At 43.0% G+C, this 21,064-nt stretch overlaps 1 protein-coding gene across 2 annotated transcripts in view; it reads left to right on the top strand.

Moving 5' to 3' along the window:
• Positions 1–2,139: 2,139 nt before the first annotated feature.
• The window catches only part of LOC135377522 (uncharacterized), a 39,933-nt gene continuing 21,008 nt past the window's right edge, over positions 2,140–21,064 (top strand). The window contains exons 1-12 of one of the 2 annotated variants that reach the window (XM_064610000.1): positions 2,140–2,231; positions 4,795–5,194; positions 5,685–5,939; positions 6,440–6,768; positions 7,695–8,016; positions 8,738–8,944; positions 11,805–11,950; positions 12,736–12,952; positions 14,739–14,922; positions 15,923–16,207; positions 17,856–18,017; positions 18,795–18,941. In XM_064610000.1, the coding sequence (XP_064466070.1) occupies positions 2,212–2,231; positions 4,795–5,194; positions 5,685–5,939; positions 6,440–6,768; positions 7,695–8,016; positions 8,738–8,944; positions 11,805–11,950; positions 12,736–12,952; positions 14,739–14,922; positions 15,923–16,207; positions 17,856–18,017; positions 18,795–18,941 (2,674 nt within the window). In that variant the 5' untranslated portion in view covers positions 2,140–2,211. Of the gene's footprint in view, positions 2,232–2,693; positions 2,822–4,794; positions 5,195–5,684; positions 5,940–6,439; positions 6,769–7,694; positions 8,017–8,737; positions 8,945–11,804; positions 11,951–12,735; positions 12,953–14,738; positions 14,923–15,922; positions 16,208–17,855; positions 18,018–18,794; positions 18,942–21,064 lie in introns of those variants that run through there. The other variant, XM_064610001.1, reaches the window with a different exon arrangement.

Raw genomic sequence — 21,064 nt, 5'->3', positions numbered from 1 at the left:
ATAAAAAGAAAAGGAATTAGGAAATAAAGGATAAACTAACAAATGATGGAAGAAGGATGAGGTAGATTAAAGCCAAAGATGACAAAAAAAAGATGACTAACAAACGGTGAAAGAATGATGAGATGGATCACAGAAGATGACTTTAAAAGGAAAGCATGAGGTTAATGCGTTGAGGGTGAGAGTGGGGCACAGAAGAATGAGACTGCACGACTGAGTTCACAGGCTGTTCATAAGGCCTGAATCTCTCAAGAAGGTCAGGGTCTTTCGGGTGCATATCTTGTGCAGTGCATGAGGATGTGTTCCGTGTTTTCCACAGTTTCACCCACTGGACAGTTTACTGAACTAGCCCTGCCGACTTTATGGAGAAACTGTCGACCATACGGGACGTTCAGGCGAAACCGATGCAGATGTGTATGAATCGGTCGCGGTGTGCTACACGGAACACGGAATTTCAGCTCCGGGTATATCTGGTGAAGCAAGGATGAACGTCTGTCAGCTTGTAACTATTGCCTTCTGCATATGTATTCTGTCAGCAATTTCAACAGGTTTTGCACATCTGACTTGCAATATGTCACCATCTGTTCGGTTGATGATAGTGCGCTATATCTGCTATCTCATCTGCAGCTTCGTTACCCCGTATGCATATGCCCAGTAATCTACTGAATTGATATGTCGTGGCCAGCACTATATACTGCTTGCTTCTATGCGATGAGGATGTCCCGTACTATTTGAGCCATAGAGCCACTTCCCAAGAATGATGTTATGACTGGAGACCGGCCTTTGAATCGCAATATATGATCCACTGCGCAGGCAGCTGGTGTGCAGCCACATATTGAATTGGCAGCTGTATGGCTACCGATTCCGCTGTTATCGACGATGTTCTATGGGACAGCCGTGCCATCCTTTCTCTGCCCTGCTGTAATACAACAGACCCAGACGTTGACGTCGACCCATCGATCCTAGTACGATGGCTCTCCATCATATAGACAGACAGTATACTGTTTCAGCGCTGGAGATGGTAGGGCTGCCGTTTGGTGATATACACCAGGAATAGCCATGGCAATACGAGCAAGCGTGAGGTGAGGAAAATTATTCGAAAGAAATCTGAGGTGAGGTGAGGAGGAACCCTTGTTGGCAACAACAACAACAAAAAAAAAAAAGATGAGGGCAAAACTTGTGAGGGCATTTGACCACTTCTGATTTCCAGGCCCCCCTACACTCCGTCCCCTAACACGCCCCGAAATGTTTGGCGACACCCCCTAGCTCTTTCCTGTGCACCCCCTGCTGGTGGGCTAGTGTTATAGCAGCATTAGATACACGCCAGCAAAGCCGGCCTAAGGTGAATATCTGCCTGGTGCAGGACCTTAGGCAGGACAAGCGTGAAGCGCTCCCCCCTCCCCACCTCGCTTTCCAGGGCCACGGTCTCCCTTCAGAGCTCGAAAATCCTTTGGAGATCGCTCTGATTGCCCAACTTAGCTCATGCGATCTGGCGTCCGGCTCCCCCTCCTGGGAGGCGGAGCCCGGGGCTGCAGCCATTCTGCCCCCATCCCCGTTGGAACAGCTCTGCATGCCAGCAATGATACATAAAGGTGTTGCAACGTAGCTGCAATACTGCAATACGTTTTGTGTGCAGGCCAAGCAGCACAACATCTTGGCCAAATATTGAGCCAAGATGTTGTGCTGCTTGGGGGAGGCCAGTTATGGCGGTCGTTGAGAGGCGGTTTCTTTGCTTCGTTTTCATCAAATTAACTGCAGACGTTCTGCTGACGTGTTTCATCGTTGTCGTTTTGTGCACTGATGCGAAACACGTACTGTGTCGAGTGATCCATTCGTTGGAGCAAAAAATCGTGAGATTTCCAGAAATATCTGTAGATCTGTAGTTTTTTCAAAAAGTAGGTAGATCTGATGATAAATCTGTGGGTGTGGCAACACTGGTATGTTGGGCATGGCCATCATCATCATCATCATCATCGATGGGTTTCGTCCGTTTCGTCGGTTTCGTCGTCATTGGGCAGGCAACAAGACCGCATGTTCTATGGTCTTCCCGCAGCGTGTCAGAGTCAGAGCGTGTCAGAGCGAGTCACTCGTCACTCAGAGCTCTGTCGTCACCACCGTCAGAGTGGGAGTGGCGTCGTGGCGTGAGTTTTGGTTTTGGATGTGGCAGTAACGCGGTGACGTCGGTAGTGGCAACTGGTAACAACGTGCGAGACGATGGTCAGAACTGGTGACAGGTAACACTATTGTTTTCTACGACACCTAAAGTTCTGCAGGATAGACTAATGCATGATAGGATTGAAAAAAAAAAAAACACAAAATTTTATTGCCATCTCCAAGTGCACTGTCACTGCTGTATTCCATTTCATGCGGACTGTATGCAGGTGTATTCCACCGTATTACCGTATTTATACTCTGCAGTTTTGGGAACTGAATTCAACACAGTTTTTTCCAAGGGCATACAATACTGACGTCTTTGCAAAATATGTTCAGTGAAACTGGCAGTGTATAGTTTCGTTTTGTCTCCACGTTAAAAGTGCTCACGTAAGTGCGTGCTCCGTAATAAGTGAAGCTATTGTGCGAACTGCCTTGTTAGTTTCTCTATAACTTTGCAAAATGTAGCAATTAGCAACCTACTTGGCACTGCGGGGGATTATGTTATGACATAACTGTAAAAATTCCCCCTTCCCTGTGCTTAGGATTCTGGGTAAACCACTTACTCACACATACATGGTGTTGTTCTATGGAATTACGTCTTTATACTTCCATTCTGCCGTCCACCCCGGGTCCAGTGCTCCAGCATCCTGCAGTCCATGACTAGTAGCAGGCATGTCTCCAACAAATGCCTTTCAAATGGCTTTGCTTTGATCCATTTCATAACAGTATGCAGGATCGCTGTTATTTGCCATGGGCCACTTAGGATAAGATTCAGCCTTTATACAGACTTAGAGCGCAGGGGCATATCAAACTTAAAGGGGTTGAGACACTTTCATAGATGTGGTTCATTACATCATGGACACAGTGTATTGCATGCCAGAACACAGAGGAAAAAAAGAATCCTTCTGCACGTCCTAGCGAGTCTTAGCGAGATACAAGCCCTCGAACACACTCCTGAACAAAGTGCAGATGTCAACTGTCAACATTGTCAACTGGAACCCTGACTGCCAAATTCTGGGCTACTGGGATCTCTAAAAACTTCAGTTTTTCAGATAAATCGGAATTGCTGAAAAAAAATTATTTATTTTCAGATACTACGAACGTCCTCTGGACGTCATTGCAGGAGTGGACACATTAAGAGACAGCATGCATCAGCATACAAAGCAAACACATTACACTGAAATGGTCATGAATAGATTACACAAATGAGATTACACATTATACCAGCTCCCGTGGCATAGTGTTGAAGATGAATGCTTTCCACGCAGACTGGGAGGTGACGTGGGTTCGAATCCATGCCCCAGCTGTGCTTTCTCGGGTTTTCCTGCAGACGTTCCAGGTGAATGTCTGCACAGTTCCCCTTGAAGTCTGCCCAGGAGGCATACTAACCCACCTGTCCTCCACTCCTTCCTGCTGTCCTTTCTCCATCTGTCCACGTCTGTACACCTCTCATAGCCACAGTTGCTTCTAGGCGCTAACGCGGAATTTAAAAAAAAAAAAAATTCACACTAAAATGGCCATTCACAAATTACACAAATAAGATTGGATGTTGGAAGCGAAAGAGGATACCATTCTGGACATGACAATGCTGTCCGGTAACTCATTCCATTCTTTAATAACTCCCAGATATGTTTTTGCCAGAAAATCCCAAATCAAATCTTTAGTAACTCTTAATTGTCTTGCTCTTAACTCTTGCTCTTAATCATTGCGATAACTTATGGGTGTAATATGCCTGGAATGTTTGTTTCTTTAAATTCTCGTCGAATGGTAAGACACATATTTGTGCGCATCAAGTTTAGTATTTCCTCCCAACAACACGAAAAAGAAATTTAATCTAGCAATTTTTTATCTCTCCGACAGAAGTAGTTGAGAGCGCTCCAAAAGTTCTGTTGTACATTGATGTCTGTTGTAGTTATTGTGGATAAACCTGACGGCACGCTTCTGTACCTGTTCCAACCTGGAACACAGTTCATGAGTGGACGGAAACCATACTCTGCTAGCGTATTCCGTGATGGGGTGCACTAATGTTGTGTAGGCTTTAAGCTTAGTGTCTTGCATGGCGTTCCTAAGAGTTATTTTGGTTTCCCCCTAGTGTTACCATTGTGAATTGTTCAAACACAATTTTTTTGTGAATAATAACCTACGATGCTTATGCTCATCAACTGCTTCCAGTGTTGTGCGTCTGATGGTGTAGTGAAAGTCATAGGATACTTTTTAGCAAGTTATATGCATTACAACAGTTTTGCTGATGTTAATTTCCATCTGCCACCTCTCACACCAATCGACAAAGTTATGAAGTGCATTATTGAGCTCTAGTTTGGTTTTCCAGAGTTTTTCGGATTAATCCAAAAACCCGGAACCCTAGCTATGTGGAAGTGTTATCGAGTTTGGGTTTGTAAGACTTGTTCGTCATTTTATGACTTCAGATTTGGTTATATCAAACTCAGTTTGATCATGCTCAGTTTTTTACAAGTTTATCTTTCGAATGAACTTCTTTAAAGAGATTGCCTAATGCAATCTTCCTGTTAACAAATTCAAGCTCCATCAGGGCCAAGAGTTTTTTTTTTACATTGTCCTTCTCTTGTAACCCTTCGATATCCTTGCGCCAGAAAACTCCAAACTCTATTCTCTTGTAACCTGTAGTGGCCACGCAGATGGAAGACAACGTACTAAGCAGCTTCGCCTTTCTGCCTTCTGGACCCACGACAACGATGAAACTGATGAGCAGCATCTTGAAGCACTCCGTAGCTTCTTCGAATCGCGTAATGGGACGGAAGAGTTGCAGATGGTTGAAGAGGTGGAAATATTGGACGTGGGAGTCTGCTCCAAGACAAAACATTTTGAAGAGGCTATGCTAAAGGCTGAGGTAGTAGTGACACTGCTTCAGGATAACACGCATGCAGGACCTGGTCTGAGGAGGAGGAGGAAAAAGAAAGAGGAGGAGCTAGATTATGCTCTGATTGGACGCTTGTGGTGTGAAGACAACAATCCACAGGGGCTACTGCAGTGGCTGCAGCCAAATCGCAGTGAAGGTTTCTGGCGGGTAAGTAAAATTCTGTGTAACAGTGAGAGGGAGTAGGCTGAAAAGAAGTACACCTTAGAGTGTAGTCCAGGCCTCCTCAAGTTGTTTGGCTGGCCACGAATGGACTCCATTGCTGAGCAGTTTTTGGAGCAGAACTTTGCAAAAATTATTTGCAAGAGTGAAAATGTATAGTTATGTAATGGTCATAATCTTGCCAGATGCATATGAGACATCACTGAAGAGCTGTTTGAACTAAAGCCTGTGCTGACACGTTCAACTTCACTGGCAGAGACTAATTTTCAACAGTTACATGAGCTTCTGTAGGGAAGTGACTTCTGGACAATGTGGATCTTTTCTGCGAGGTTGCTTAAAAGGCTGCTTCCCACTTGCATTGTACATTGAGAATGTTTAATATGGTATCTGTTCTTCTACGAACAAAGCGCTTTCAGTGTTTTTCATTACTGTACATTAAGAAGCCATGAATGAGAAAAATTGTTCTGGATTCTTGCAGGGTGGGATACGCTTTGAGCGTAATGTACATCTTGCAGTGCTAGGATTTGGGACGCTTAGTGGTCTGACCACATTTGCCCTGCGTCACCTTCTTGGGCCATCCAGTTCTCTACAGTTTTCCCAATATTGTGAATTCAAGCACGATGAGCGCCTTCTGCACATCTACCTTGAAACGAAGCATGCTGTGGGATGTGTCAACTCCAAAAACACCCTCTATAGGCTGGTAGTGCACTATCACCAAATTCTTCGTGTGTTGGTGAGTTCGCACGATTGTTTAAATGTGTTCTACTCCTCTAAAGGAGATGTTTCAATCATTTATTCAGTCCTCACTAGCATACCCAAACACGACGACTTAATATTCTTATCAGGCAAGGTTTGCTTGAGCCTTTTTTGTACATTTTGTTAAATTCAGATGGAGCTTTGTTAATAGAATTTCAAATATCTGGTCCAATATATTGGATTTCAGATATAGGGAAACTGTTAAAAGCACTGTAGAAAGGCACGTTTCATTTTAGTCGGCGCATAGCTCTTAGTGGTACAGTGTAACCTTTTTCATAATTTCTCAGCTTGAAGACTTACTCTAGAAGTAATAGGTGACTTCTAAAAGTCTCAACGTGGAACATGGTTCTGACAGAAATTACCTCTTGACAGTCACGTAATTTCCAGACATATATTTAGAACCGAACCTGACGAGTGAAGTGATGTCATTGGTCTGTTTTTGCTCAGCTGTGCTTTGCTCTTATACGCATTAATCAGGTGAAAGACAGCACGAGGACAGGACAACGGACAGACATATTGTTGCAGCTTCAGAGTATGCCGTTGTTGTACCAAAGGGCAAATGGTTTGGAGCCCGCGAGATCATCTGTTCACGGAATTGAGCCTGCCTTAATAGATGTCGAACAACAGACATATGAAAGGACATTAACTTTGGGGTGCGAGTGTAGCAGCATTCTGTATGCAAAGGAGCTGTCAGGGTGCTCTACCTTGTGCTTGGGCATCCAGGATAAGTTCAAGGCCAGGCACATACTAGGACGCCTCAATAAACGCTGTGACTGTGCACTTGGGTTTTATTATGTTCCGCTCAGGTGAGTCTCCTGTGTGTTATTTTATTGCCTCTATTCTTTTATGTCGGATATAGTGTATTCGTTTGCTCTACACTGACTTTCATATCTTTGCTAAACTGTGTAATCTCATGCAATACATAATTAGGGCCTGACTTTTTCGGGTTTTATTTTTGGCCAAATTCGGGGGGTAAATATCGGGTGATATTTTTCATTCGAAAATTCGGGTGTATTCGGGTTAAATCCCGTTACGGCATATTCTGTCGTCAGGAATTCGGGTGTATTCGGGTGATTTTTTTTGTTTAATAAAAATTTTTCTTAACATGGAACTAATGTTTAGCAATGTTATCAAACTTTATTTTAATGCGTGCTTATGAGCGTGCCGCGCGACCCGGATGTTTTCGGGTAGATTCGGGTTAAACCCGAATTTTACAGATTTCGTTCGGGGGGTAAATATCTGGCAGATACGGGTTTAACCCTAAAAAGTCAGGCCCTATACATAATGTGTTCTCCGCTGCACACATTGCAGTTAGTGAACCCCAGATATCCATTGGACCCTCTGAAATTTATTCTTAAATGCTCGTTATGGTAGGATATGTAATTTTCAGGCATGGCTTTTTCTTTTTTCATTCCTTATATGTGATCTGCATCTTGTTTAGCTCCCTTTCTTAAGAAAATCCAGCATCACAACTAAGAACCATTGTGGAAGCATTTAGAAGTTTTGATGTCCACCTTCTTGAAAAGGAGATCAATCTAAGTGCCAGACCTCCAAAGTTCACCAAATGGAAGTGTACATTTTCAATTTTTTTTAAACATCTTTTAGCTTATCTCTTACTGAACAAGTCGAGTTGGAATATAATATGATGTGGATCTTCGCTGCTATGTAGTCACCAACATTCTCTATTCCAAGAAGCCTCACAAAAAATATTTGTTTCCGCTTTTTTTTGTAGAGTTGTTGACCTAGGACAGAGCATTGTTCTTGCTGCTAACAGGCTGAAGGAAGTTGCCCTTCGCTTCCACTTCCCTATCTGCTATGCAATGCATGCAGTGCTGTTTCAAGGTGATGACCTGCCAGCACAGTTTGCTCTGTTAAATACTGACCAGCAGGAAGACTTCATCAATAACATACGCCAAATGGCTGTCATGAACCCATCTGCCTTCGAAAGAGCTCTTTTTGAGCTGCGCCTTGCCATTGAAGGGAGGAGTGTTTTGTGCATGGAATCAGCTTTAAGAAGGGCTTTTGCATCATCACTAATGCATCAGTCACCAAAGGTATGCATTTTTTTTTTGTTTTTTGTCCTACACCTACAGCTATTTTCTTCCATGCCTTGTGCTCCTAGTGTGCAGCCCAAAACTGAAGGCATTGCAACTCTTGTGTAGGTCCCTTGCTTCTCATCTTGTGTTGTAGCTACTGTAGCATGCTATATTTCCAACACATGTACAAGGATTTTGATACCTTTTATTGATTATTTTTATTTATCTTTATCCCGTAAGCTTAGTTTCATGAACTTCTCTAATGGTACATCTTCAAGTAATTACGGTTAGTTTCTGGATTTCAAAATCTCAAAATGCTTCCTACTCAATGTTCTTTCAGCAGTTTACTGTACACATAACCAACTGTTATGTACACGCACAGGAAAGAAGTAAGTCTCAGGGTTATTCAGGGTTTTGAACTTGAAATATGTCTGAAATGTTGTGGATGCCTGTGTCACATAATCGAGGCATATTTTAGCAAGCCCAAGTAAACCAAATGAAGTGGCAAATGGTGTCTTATCAATCAAGTACTATTATTCGAGCCATTTGCTTCGATGATCAATATGTGGGAGTTGTTGGACTGCAATAATACATAAGCTCTCCAGCTATTTGTGAAGCATTAAGTTTGGTTGTATTGTAGTAAATTGTTTGTTGGCATCTTAAAAGCTCACGATGTGAACACTGCTTCAGCTTTGTAGGCATGATACAGCCCATATTTTTTATGCGTTCATCATTTCAGGTCCCACCGGGTGCCTGCCTTGTGCGGCGCGTTTTAAAGATGCCTTCACGAATTGTCCTTCTTCCCCCACAAGTGCATTCAGAGAATCGTGTCCTTCGAGAATATGATCCAGAGTATGCCTTAAGGGTAGCCTTCCGGGATGACAATTTGCAACGAATTTCCTTCACCATAATGTTCCATAGTGAAAAGGAAGCTTTTCTGCGACAGGTAAACTGTTGTTCCTCTATGCATATACTGTCATGCTGGTGAGGTGAAAAAAGTGCATGTACTATTTCCATCTTTATTCTAAATCTGATTCCTGTTCATGATATGTGGTGCTTAAATGGTGTGCATAAATTTTGCTTTTTCAAAATTTTGCCAGGGCTTCTTTGTGCACCTCTTCACCCTTCAAATGCATATTTATACTATAGCGAACGAGTTAAATAGAGCAGGCATGCTGTGATAACTTCTGAAACGCTGGAGGGTAATCCAGAATGCCTTACCAAGAGGAACTCTGCTAGTTCCCAGATGGATTTGGTCAGCTTTGCACTAAATATGTGTTAACAGCATTGGCTGGCTGCAAATGTAATTGGAAGTGTCAGTCTATCGCAGTGATTGAGAACTGGTTTTTAATTGGCTGGTGGCGAAGTCTGATTGGCCTGGCCCCCTCTATGGACCAGGCCCCAGCAGCTGTTGCTGACTCCCACTTCCAGTATTTACGCCACTGGCGTGATAATGTAATGAACTACATTTTGACAACCCCTTCAATGCAGCTCCCTGATGAGGCATATTATATGGCATTTGGAAAGTGACAGTTAAGTCAACTCCTGCAAACTGATATTGAAAAGAATGTCTGTTGTCCCATGCTGCCTAGCCACGGGCTCCATTATGTGTTGAAGGGCGGAACGATGGTCACCCGTCAACAGTTTTATATTTGTTGTGCTCTTACTCCCATTTTGTTACATACAGGGTGTCCCAGAAAACGTATCATTGAATTATAATAAAAAAAACTACACCACCTAGAGTCATGCGGTCAATGGCATTTGTTCTTACTGGGTTTTTGCCACCTCCTCATGTGAATGTCTTGTAAAGTAAGTTTAATTATGTAAATTTTTGCGAACTTAAGTCTGAAATTTGCCTACTAAAGGTCACTTTTTTACCCCACCAATGTGAAGAGCATGTCTAATTTAGTCAAATTAATGATAATTGACAGGGATATTCAGGAGCTATCCCATCGGAAAAAATAGCCGAACATCATGCACTACGAAGGTCGCACAGAATAGCGCACAATGAATTTTTCAGAGCAATCTTTGTCAGTTCGACGAAAGGAGGTTGGAAACAGAGCCCTCCCCGACATTGCAGAAAGAGATAAAACAGGCACTGCTTATCACGTTCGACTTTCGCTGGGATAATGTTTTTCCTCTCCCAATTTTAAGAACAGTTACTTTTTCTACTACCATTCTGTGGGCTGGCTTCGAAACCTCCTTTCGTCGCACTGAAAGCGATTGCGCTCAAAAAGACATCGCGCGCTATGGTCCGGTGCTCCGAAAAGCATGATATTCGGCTGTTTTTTCCGATAGGATAGCTCGTGAATATCACTGAATTATCATGGATTTGAGTGAATTCGGCACGCTTTTCATATATGTGGGGTAAAAAAGTGACCTTTACTTGGCAAATTTCAGAGTTCAGTTCGCAAATATTTACATAATTAAACTTGGAGTACATGACATTCACATTAGAAGGTGGTAAAAACGTAATAAGAACAAATGCTGTTGACCCCATGATTCTAGGTGGCGTAGTTTTTTTATTATAATTCAATGACACGTTTTCTGGGACACCCTGTATACAGTAGAGCCCATTTATTACGATCTTTGATATAACGATAACTCTGATGTTATAATCAAATTGTTGGCTCCCGTCAGCTCACCCATTGAAGTACATGTGAACGAGACATCTATATCACTATCACCGCATAAGCGTTTGCTCACGTATAGAGGTCAGAATTCTCCCAGCGGCTGGTAAAACACGTGAAAATTGAAAAGCAAGATTCCACCTTTCCATTGAAAACAAATTAGACGCATTTTCAAGAGCTTTAGCTTCAATGAGCATTAAAGTGAGAACGCAGTGCATTTATCCGGCATGACTGCCATGGATACAAGTGCTTTACTTCGAAGAGGCTCGCCATCAAGTTTTTTTCTGGTTTGCTGCGTGCTACGAATGGCGTCTGTGGCTCTGAGACTTGTTTTGGCGAGGAAAGGAAAGAGGCTCAACCCGAAGTTGCACGTGCTTTACGGATTTTGTACTGGTGCAGAACGTTGTTGCAAAGTACCGCGCCTTCCAAAATGTGAGTTGGCAGACACCTGCGTGTCGCCACCCAAAACACGCATCGACGAATTACCCGTGGATGAGGCATGTTCTGATGGACAATGCAGTTCTGATAGTGAGAATGATAATTAAGGCACTGCATGACAAGCAATGGACAAAGTCGTCGACCTCAAAAGGTTCCTCAAAAAGGGAGCCGCACGTTTGGTGCGTCTGTTGTTGTTGGAAAATTCTTTTTCCGCAACACAAAGCTGTGTCCTTTGCGCTAGCAACAAACGCGCTCATTTTCAGCAGTGTTCTACTTGTGCCATCCTACTTTGTTGATTTGATCCCGACCGGTGATTTCGTGAGCGCTCGTTTTGAATGATACTCTGATATAACGATCAGATTTCGCGTCCCCGATAATATCGTTATAAATGGGCCCGACTGTTACTGTCTCGCATGTATGTGCAGTTTTTCACGGTGAAATACAGATAGAACTCGTGCAAGCAAAGACTGAATTTCAAGTGCCGCTTTTAAGATATTTGTGCTCTGATTCAGATAACAAATTGAAGTCTACATGCACGTTGTGATCTAAATGTAACAATGTTTCGTATATGTGCTACTGTGTTGCTTTCTATCAGTGATATCAAGAACACAAATTATCGCTGCCTTTGCAGGATGTACTTCGAGATAGTGCAAATTTCGCTGTGGTTCCCTGTGTATAGTGGACAGTGCATTGTTGACCTGAGGTTTATTGTAGCCTGCTGCTTCTGAAATAATGCAGGTAGTTGGACAGTTCCTGTCAGATGGAATGAGCATTGGGAGTCGAGATTTTCGCTTTCTTGCGGCATCGTCTAGCCAGCTACGGGAACACGGAGTGTGGATGTATGCCACGGACACCAAGGGGAACAGTGTCCACTCGATCCGCAAGTAAACAGTGCTTAATTTTTCTTTTTTTTTTTTCTTTCTTTGGGGGTTTGGGGGGGTTCATATCTGACACCAAGTTTAGAATAGTGAGTGCTAAATTATGTAGTGGAAGGAAAGGTATGAACATTTAGGGGCCATATTCAGAGGTACTTTAATTATGCAGGCAAATGCACTATATTGTGCAGTTTAGGTGTATGTAAGAGCCATAGCAAATGCAAACCAGTGTACACTGAAAAGGTAACTCACCCGCATGGTGTGAAGAAATCTTGACCGTTGAGTGCAATCAAGTAACAACAATGAAGTACACACTAATAGAGGAAGCAGCTGCAACACAAATAGTGGTTTCCCATAACTCTAGTCAGATAGCAATAATTGTGCGTGTTGCCTTGCAACATGTGAATAAAGCTATCAAGTGAAATAGAAAGACTTGGCACATTTCTGCACTTTGAAGAAAATTCAGGGTTTCTTGCCATGTGTTCAATATACTGTGCATAACTCCTGCTCTCTCGATAAGCAAAAACCTAGTTGTGCTGCTCTTACTTTCCAAGGTATCGTACATTAGAAATTTATTTACTGCGGCATTCAAACATCTCTTCTTGTACTTCGCCAAAGCGCTTCTGTTTGTGTAGGGTTCGCTCCAAAATAGTTTTGAATGCATATAGGACATGAACATGCTGTGCAGAGCAATTCTTTAAATTACATTTTTTGTTAGAATGCTGAAATATTGAAAATTGAACGAGTGTTCCTTGTGCTGTTGGATATCAGTGTGACTCTACAAATGTTTGCAGCTGGATGGGTGATTTCAGCTCCGTGAAAGGAGTAGCAAAACGCATGGCAAGAATGGGTCAGTGCTTTTCTTCAACAGAAGAAACAGTGTCCGTGCCCATGGATAGCAACCAGGTGAAACGCGTGCCAGACATAAAACTGGGAATGCATCCAGTCCTCCGTACCCGATATGTGTTCTCTGATGGGATTGGGGCCATTTCACCCCTGCTACTTGAACAGGTGAAGTGTACAAAACTAGTGCAATTTTCAACCACAAATTATATCTAATTGCTTTCTCTCCTTTTTTCTTTTTAAATTGAAGGCATAGATAATAGTATCACAGTGCTTGTCGCATCTTTGTGTTGAGGTCCATGATGCATGCATGGTTCTGCAAGCTGAGCTCTCTCTAAGATAAAATGTCACCTTTTAGTCACATACACGAGGAGCGATACGCTATTCAGCATGCAATGCCCTATAGTTCACTTAATATTGGAGTGGTACGAATATTTGAAACGTTTAATTAGAATCAAATAGGTAACGCTATTCAAACAGTATTCGCGGGTGATTTTGAGTAGTTTTCTGATATTTTTCGAATATTACTGAAACGAGGTGAAACACTTTCATTGGTGCAATTTCACATTTGCATTGTGGACGTGACCAAAGCAGCTGCAAAAATTCACATCTAGTAAAATGTGTTGTGTGGTAAGAGTATACTTGTTGCATTTTACGCTGACCCAAAACGTAATCTACTTGATCAGCATAGTCATCATAGTGTTTCACTCGGCGTCAATGCAACGTAGACGGGAAACCAGAAGCAGTAGCACAGTGTACTGACTGTGTGACAGTTGAAAAGTTATTTTCTTCACTGGCACTATTATGGTGTTGGTAAAGGATATGAAAGACAGAAAGCGATCATTCCAAGTGCAGAGAAATCCCCCGGACATAACAAACTGTGAAGCGCAATGATGGATTCTCGTGTGATGAAAGGACGCTGGGGACACTAAGGTTGCAAAAAGGAGGGTTATCTACTTCCAGCTATTCAGTCATCAAACATAACTGATTTTGTGAACTAATGGCTGAAGCAGTCAAGATTACGCTCTATACATTCAAGAACAGTCCGTTAACGTACTGAAGCTATACAGAGCTGTACCGAAATGAAGGAAGAAAGTACAAAAAGAGTTTCAGAAAGCTTTTGAAGATGGCATGGAAAACCTCTTTGACACTGGACTTGTACACATCAGTGTCAAGTGGGCAGTTCTTCCCCTTGTCTGGAAATATTGTTCATTTGCAGAGAGCTTTTCTCAATACACAACTTGGACTAAAAGCTAGCTTTTCTGCATGACAATTTGTAGTTGTGCTCACAATATGTTTGTGTACAGATCCACATGAAGCACACTCCCACAAGTGATGAACTTACATTATCGTTTGCTGTAGGTCCCACTCTACATTGTACATTCTAGGTCCCAATAAATGCATTCACAACTGTCAGAGTTGCATACAGTAACAAGGGAAATATTTGCAGGTTGTCAAAGATACAGAAAGTGCAAATACAAACCAACAAATAACCTAGATGATGCACATCTGAGCAATGTAGTGTGTGTGCCAACATCTTAAGTAGATGGGGTTCTTTTTCTTATGATACGTTATTCTGACTGCATTAGCAGCAGCAGTTCTGCACTAACATTTTTAATTCCCCCCGTACAAATCTATTCTGGACTGATCCGAAGCTCTCGCACTGTGCAGTATGTGAATAATTTAATTTTTACATACAACAGATGTACTCCATTCTAAGTGTCAGAATATTCAATGCGGCAGTATTTTATTGCAAAGTAGTCCATGATCTTTTCAACCTGGATTTACAAGTACTAGCCTCAGATTTTTGTTTTCCCCTCTGAAGATTTCACTAGAAATTTGGGGTCGTGCCTTAATGCAGAGGATGTGGTGGTCCTCTACAGGCCTTTTATGTGGTTGTATAAATGTGTTCACTGATGGGGGAGTATGACACACTGGTCATTGTTATCCTCAGGTATGCAAGAAACTTGGGCTTCAAAAGACACCATCTGCCATTCAGATTCGTTACGCGGGCTACAAGGGGATGCTGTGCATTAATTCTGCACTCAAGGGTCTGTGCATGACTCTACGTCCCAGTATGTGCAAGTTTGAGTGTCCCAGCTCTAATAAGCTGGAAGTGATCAAGACTTCGGCCCCACGTGCGTCCTGTACTTGACTTTAGTTACTGCGTTGCTACAGTGCATTCCTCATTAATACCTTAATACGTTACAATCTGCTCATTAAATCCAGCTAATGAATGAGGAGTATGGAGTAGCCTTGTGTGTTAATATGTTTGTATTTGATACATATATCCATACCTGCCAACTCTCCTGATTCATCCGGGAGACTCCTGGATTCGGACCGGTTTGTACGATTTTTACGGCCGAGAAGCAAATCTCCCGGAAAATGCAGTTTCCCTCTCTATATCTCAAACGCCTGCTTTTTCTCTGGGCACACAGACGAAAATGTCAATCCAATGCCAGCCCAATTGCCATCGGCATCGCTGCCGCTTCCCGGAAACTCTGTGTTACGGGGTTCTGGTCATGGTTCCAGTTCTAGCACTTCTAGTTTCCGGGCATTTCCTCCATGTTTTCAGGCGACAAAGGTGCCTTTGCACTAGCTGTTTCGACCTTGTGTACCTCGCAAAGAGAACCTCGACCTGGAAAACAGAACAGAGACATAGTTTTGTGTCCTCACGTTCTTTTGAGAAAGTGTCATAGCCTTGTCGCAGCTTGACACCCAGATAGTTTCTGGGAGAGGGCAATGTCTGTTGCTGCAAAACGACGAGACTGCTGGGGTGAAGTGTGCTCCTGTTACATATGCAAATAAAAGCCACCCAACATGGGCTTTCTCCTACCCCCCCCCCCCCCCCCCCCGCGCTTTTGAAATCTCCCTAATTTGAATGTTCCCAAGTTGGCAGGTATGTATATCCCCACTTTTTACTTCATCCTCTTCTATGCATGTTTGCCACTAGTGAAAAATGTGTGGCCCAGTACAAACGTTTCTCCGATAACTCAGTATCTCAAGTTTCATTGCAGCAGGCTCAAGTAGTTTTCTCATATGACACCGTGTATGAATCTGTTCTTTCTTTCAGTAATTGAATGAACACTATGCATACGGTATAAATGTCAACTGCGGTTTTATTTCCCCCATTGCAAGGTCCCGTATGCCTGAATCGGCAGCTGATCACCATACTGGAACAGCTAGGTGTGAGCTCTCGAGTATTTCTGCAGCTCCAGCAGAACACAGTTCTGAACGTAACAGATGCTCTAGCAAGTGAGACGAAGGCCTTGGAGGTGTTGTCGTCGAGCTTTAATTCTTCTGGACCAAGTCGTCTTAAGGAGTTGATGCCACTTAAGAAGCTCCATAAGGCAGGGGGGTTGTGCCTTTCCCATGACCCATTCTTTCGATCTCTGTTGTTTGCCGTCTACCGTGACGCGGTTGGTAAGTATTGCTCTGGCTCTTGTGGTATAGCGGTGTAGTGATCATTAGTAGACATGATGTAGTGATAGTTAGAGATCACTAATCAGCTCACTGTCTACAAGGTTTATTGTAACAGTAATGAGGCGAACTGTACAAATACTAAAAGAACCATGGTCCGTATTTTAAACTCCTGTGTAGTGAGCATAAGTGCATGACTGACACACTTTGGTGCTAATAAGAATGTCCATACCTAAAATGCTGGGATTGGTGAGCAGTTTCAGCGCAACAAAAAAGCTTAATTAGTTGCAGCTGAAGATATATTACAAAGCATGCATCTTTGCAATGAGAGCGTTTCAAACTGCACCAAAGAAAACAGATTTGCTTCTCAGACCTACCGAAATGGCTTGACTGACCTAAAATGAGTGGTGCACAAACCATTCAACGTCTGAAGACTCTAACGACCTCTCTGTAGAAGGTGCTCAGCCTGAAAATCAAACTGTTTAAAAGTGCTTAGATTAGACAGTAGCATCCAAATGTTAGAGCCCCCTCCATAGTCCTAATGCTTAGTGACAATTGCAATTGTTAATTGTCACAGTTGATTAGTGCAGTTAGTGCAGATGTTCCTTCTTTCACTGCATCTTGAACATGTTTGCATGTGTGTACCTAACTCCAGCTTACCTGCAGTGACTGCTGTGCTATGAAATGGCACACCAGTTAGTTTATGCAAAAACTGATATTGTATTTTCTGATCCTGTGTGACTCGGAAGGGCTCCATGGGCTTTAGGATTGCAGTGCATCGTGTCTGATTTGCCTTTCAGCTGGTAGCACTGGCTCTTGTGATTCCAAAATGGTGCTAGGATCCAAATCCACTAATCTTGGAAACACATAGTAAACACATACATAGGGAGTGACTTTTTCGGATTAAACCCGATTCCGCCCGGTTATTCCCCCCGAACTGACCTCCGACCAATTCGGGTTAAACCCTATTCCTCCCCGAATTCCACTCACTATGAAATCCTCAAGAGACGTTTCCACTGAAGACGAACAAAGGTTGCCACGTGTAACACATGTAAGAACGGGTCACTTACGTTCCCAGCAATACACCCATGTGTGTCAACACTGTCTGTCTTCAAGGATTACCGCTGCAAGGTCAGGATCCCACAAAAACAACAACAAAAAAACAAAAAAGAGAGATTAGGAAATGACTTAATAGACAAGAGGACAAACAAAAACACCCGGTAACACCCGAAGGCACAATTAGCACCCGATTTCTCCCCGAATTACAGATTTAAAAAATAGCGCCCGATTTTTACCCCCCGAATCTGAGAAAGGCATTTAACCCGAAAAGTCACTCCCTACACAGACATTAATCAAGAAAATTTTTTTTCCCCAGTGAGGTATCTCTCTGTGCATCAATTATTCGAGAAATATAATAAGTGCATAACTTATTTCAAAATGTGGGTAACTGTGAGGCGCTCTTACTTGGAGCTTTTGGGTAAATTCAGCGTAAGAGTAATATTTTGAGATTGAAAACCAGCGTGTGTTCTTCACAGCAGAATCCGTTTCCTCCCAGCAACCTTGTGCGCAATTCACAAGTGCAAACGGGTTCAACAGGCAGCTGTTCTCAATTTCGTACATGTTCTTAGAGGTCATCCGGATATTTTTGCAGATGGCCTGCGCAGTAAAAGTCGCATAGCTGTACCTCCAAACAAAGGGCGCAACATGCTCGGAGTTCTCGACGAGACAGAGAAATTGGCCTATGGACAAGTCTTTGTACAGTACACAGAGCTGTACAATGAGGATGAACCTTGTCAAACCAGCATTCTCACAGGTTTGTACTCATGTCTAGGGTACAATGACCAATAGCTCGCATGAAATTAGGACTCAATACAAGAGTGCTGTTGAACATCAGTAAATGTCGGCTTAATTTCTCAACCCTGTGTCCCACCCAGTCGTAGTTGTGTGCGCCACCAATTCCATCTGGCATGTTCTTTGTTTCTTTCTAGATTTTTCTTCATATAGAGCTAAGCAACACACAAATAAAGCTTGACGTTTTAGGGATATACCCAATTACGGGGTCCAGGGGGGGTAACATGTAAAATGTTTAATTTTATTTTTTGATTACCTTAAGGGAAAGTTTTGGAAAAATCTCAACTTCAGTTTTCTACTTGATATTGTAAGCACCAAACTGACTTGCTTACTTCTGTGTAACTTTCTGTTGGGTCAATATATTAATTGTCTTGTGTTCACCAAGTTTTCCATATTTTTCATTCTGATAGTGATTGTGATTCTCTCTACAAAGTTCAAATTCACTCTTCTGCTTTCACACAGCTGTTTAGTATGAACTAGCCATGGACATGGCAGCAGTTGTTGTTTCCTTACTTATATTTTGCCTTTTTTCTTGCAACATTTTGCAGCTTTGGGCTTGTAGCTAAGCATAAATCTGTCCATCAGAAATTATTTTTCATAACCTGCATCGTTGCATTGGAGTTCACACTGATTTTGTGTGCTTTATTGCACTTTGCATGCATATGTCCTCATGCTAAGCATGTTGACGTATGATGACATTGGTATCCGTTGGTGTCACAAAAGGAATTGTCTGTTTCAGGGACAGTACTGGTGACTAAATGCCCTTGCTTGCATCCAGGGGATGTCAGGAAGTTCACTGCAGTTGATGTCCCGGAGCTCCATGCCATCCGAGACTGCATTGTGTTCCCTTCCAAAGGCGACAGGCCTCATCCCAATGAAATGGCTGGTTCGCATTTCCCTTTGAGTTTGTCCAGATATTATAGCCCATATTTATGTTTACTGTAGATTACTTTAGTGAAACCCGCATATAACGATATTGACGGTAATCGCGAATTCCATCGTTAAACGAAGGCTGACCTAAATAGCGCGGCCCCGAAAAGTCGCACGCCACCCCGCGTGTAGCAAAAAGAAAAAAAGAAAAAAAAAAAGAAACAGATGCTAAAAAGAAACGCGAAGCTGTGTGACATCGTAGTGGCTTGGGAAAACAGCGATCAGAACTCGTGGAGGGAACCAGACAGCATAGCAGGGCAGCTTCTGGCAACATTACACGTCACCATTCCGCAAGGCGGCTTGTCCTAACGCCTGCGAATTTGAGCAGCATTGGCCAAATACGGAAACCATTGGCCAAATTGGCCAAATAAAAGCGTTGCCACCTACCTCTTTCACTGACAGTATTGGAAAATGAACAGTCGCTGTCTATTTCCTTGTCTTAATTTTTATTTTGGTTTAATTCTTTTGATGTGAATTTAGGATGATACGAATTTTTTCCGCTAACCCGTGAGATTCGTAGCATCGAGAATCTACTGTATCTTCTCATGGCGAAAATCGCTGCGTGGTTACGTGCACAGGACAGCGTCCAACATCGTTATACGAGTACTTGGAACCGCGGTCTCCATCGCTGTACGCGGGTCGTTTCCCCATAGAACCAATGTATATTTTGACGGTAAAATCATGAACCATCGTTTTACGAGGGATATCGTTATACGCGATATCGCTATCCGCGGGTTTTACTGTATAGGTTTTAGATTACTATAGATTTATATAGTCTATCCTCCTATATCTGGCACTGGCCGCTTCCAGCGAAAATTTCTGGGTAGCGGGAAATCCGGATAAATCAAACCCTAGAGCAGACGAACCATCACTTGTCAATGAAGCCCGTGTTTATTTCAGAGGACACAGGAAACTGTTTGTCATCATTTGCATAAAATTCATCTCCTGCAAACTCTTCCTGGTGACCTTAACTTTTGAAGAACATTTGTTTGCCCCAAAAATGCCCGATCAGTTCTCTGTGCACTTTGCAGGGGGTTTGGGGTTACAGCACTGGGTTCCTCGCTGCCATCGGATTCATGCTGGTCAGCAGTGAGAGTAACAGCGTTAATTCAATTCAATTGTTTTTATTTCCCGCTCAGCGATGAGTGGGACTGGGAAAAAAAATGCGATAAGGTGCAGCTTGACGAGCCCACCGGCCCCTACAACTGTAGGTGACAGCAGCAGGGAATCAAACTGATAACGAAGTAAAACACGACCGAGGAACTTAAGTCATATTAAGAGAAAGTGGGACTCCCTAGAACAAAACAGTCTAAATAGACATTACTAAATACAGTCGACCCGCGTTTATCCGGATGACTGTTTCCTGTGAAAATGTCTGGATAGGGGGGGGAACCAGATAAGTGAAACACGGAAATCCAGAGTGATCCTAAAAGGACATCTTTATCGACCATTACACAGAAACCTATCCATTGTCACCTGTTTCAGTTCTCAGTTCAGTTTCAGTTCAACGCATTCAGTTCTTGCAAACCTTTGCTAATGGCATTAACTTGCGAGGATATCTCCCATTGTTGACTTGGGGATATCCAACCCAGGTGTCATCTTGGCCCAGTCTTGCCTGTCCGAAATCTTCACGTAGGGGTTTTCTTTCTTCCTCTTACATATCGCGGCTTTGTTGGCCATGCTGATGCCAAGTCGTCGATGCTTCGGTGTGCTGGGCGAACGCATAGCACACACGACCTTCTCAGTCTGAAATGACCGGACTGCTCAGTGGATTACAGTACTTTTGTGTAATGTGCAGAGTCTAAAAGGGAGAAAATTCTTCCTAGCAACACCCTCTTTGTGTCTGTAAAAAGGAGGCCGTGACCAGAGTTCTCGACCTCGTTTGACTAGATGTGGGCCAAGTGTCCTTCCTGGACAATGACCGGGTAACTGAAGCAGATTGTTGCGTATTAGTCACTCCTGTTCCCTGGAGTTCTCGTCAGAGTTCGGAAGCTGAAGTCCGGATAAACGAGGTCGAAATATGCTTTTTTGTCCAGATAACGCGGGATCCGGATAAATGAGGTCTGGATGAACGTCGGT

Source organism: Ornithodoros turicata, chromosome 1 (assembly GCF_037126465.1).
Source record: "Ornithodoros turicata isolate Travis chromosome 1, ASM3712646v1, whole genome shotgun sequence".
Taxonomy (NCBI): Eukaryota; Metazoa; Arthropoda; class Arachnida; order Ixodida; family Argasidae; genus Ornithodoros; species Ornithodoros turicata.
This window is presented reverse-complemented; position numbering and strand designations above follow the sequence as displayed.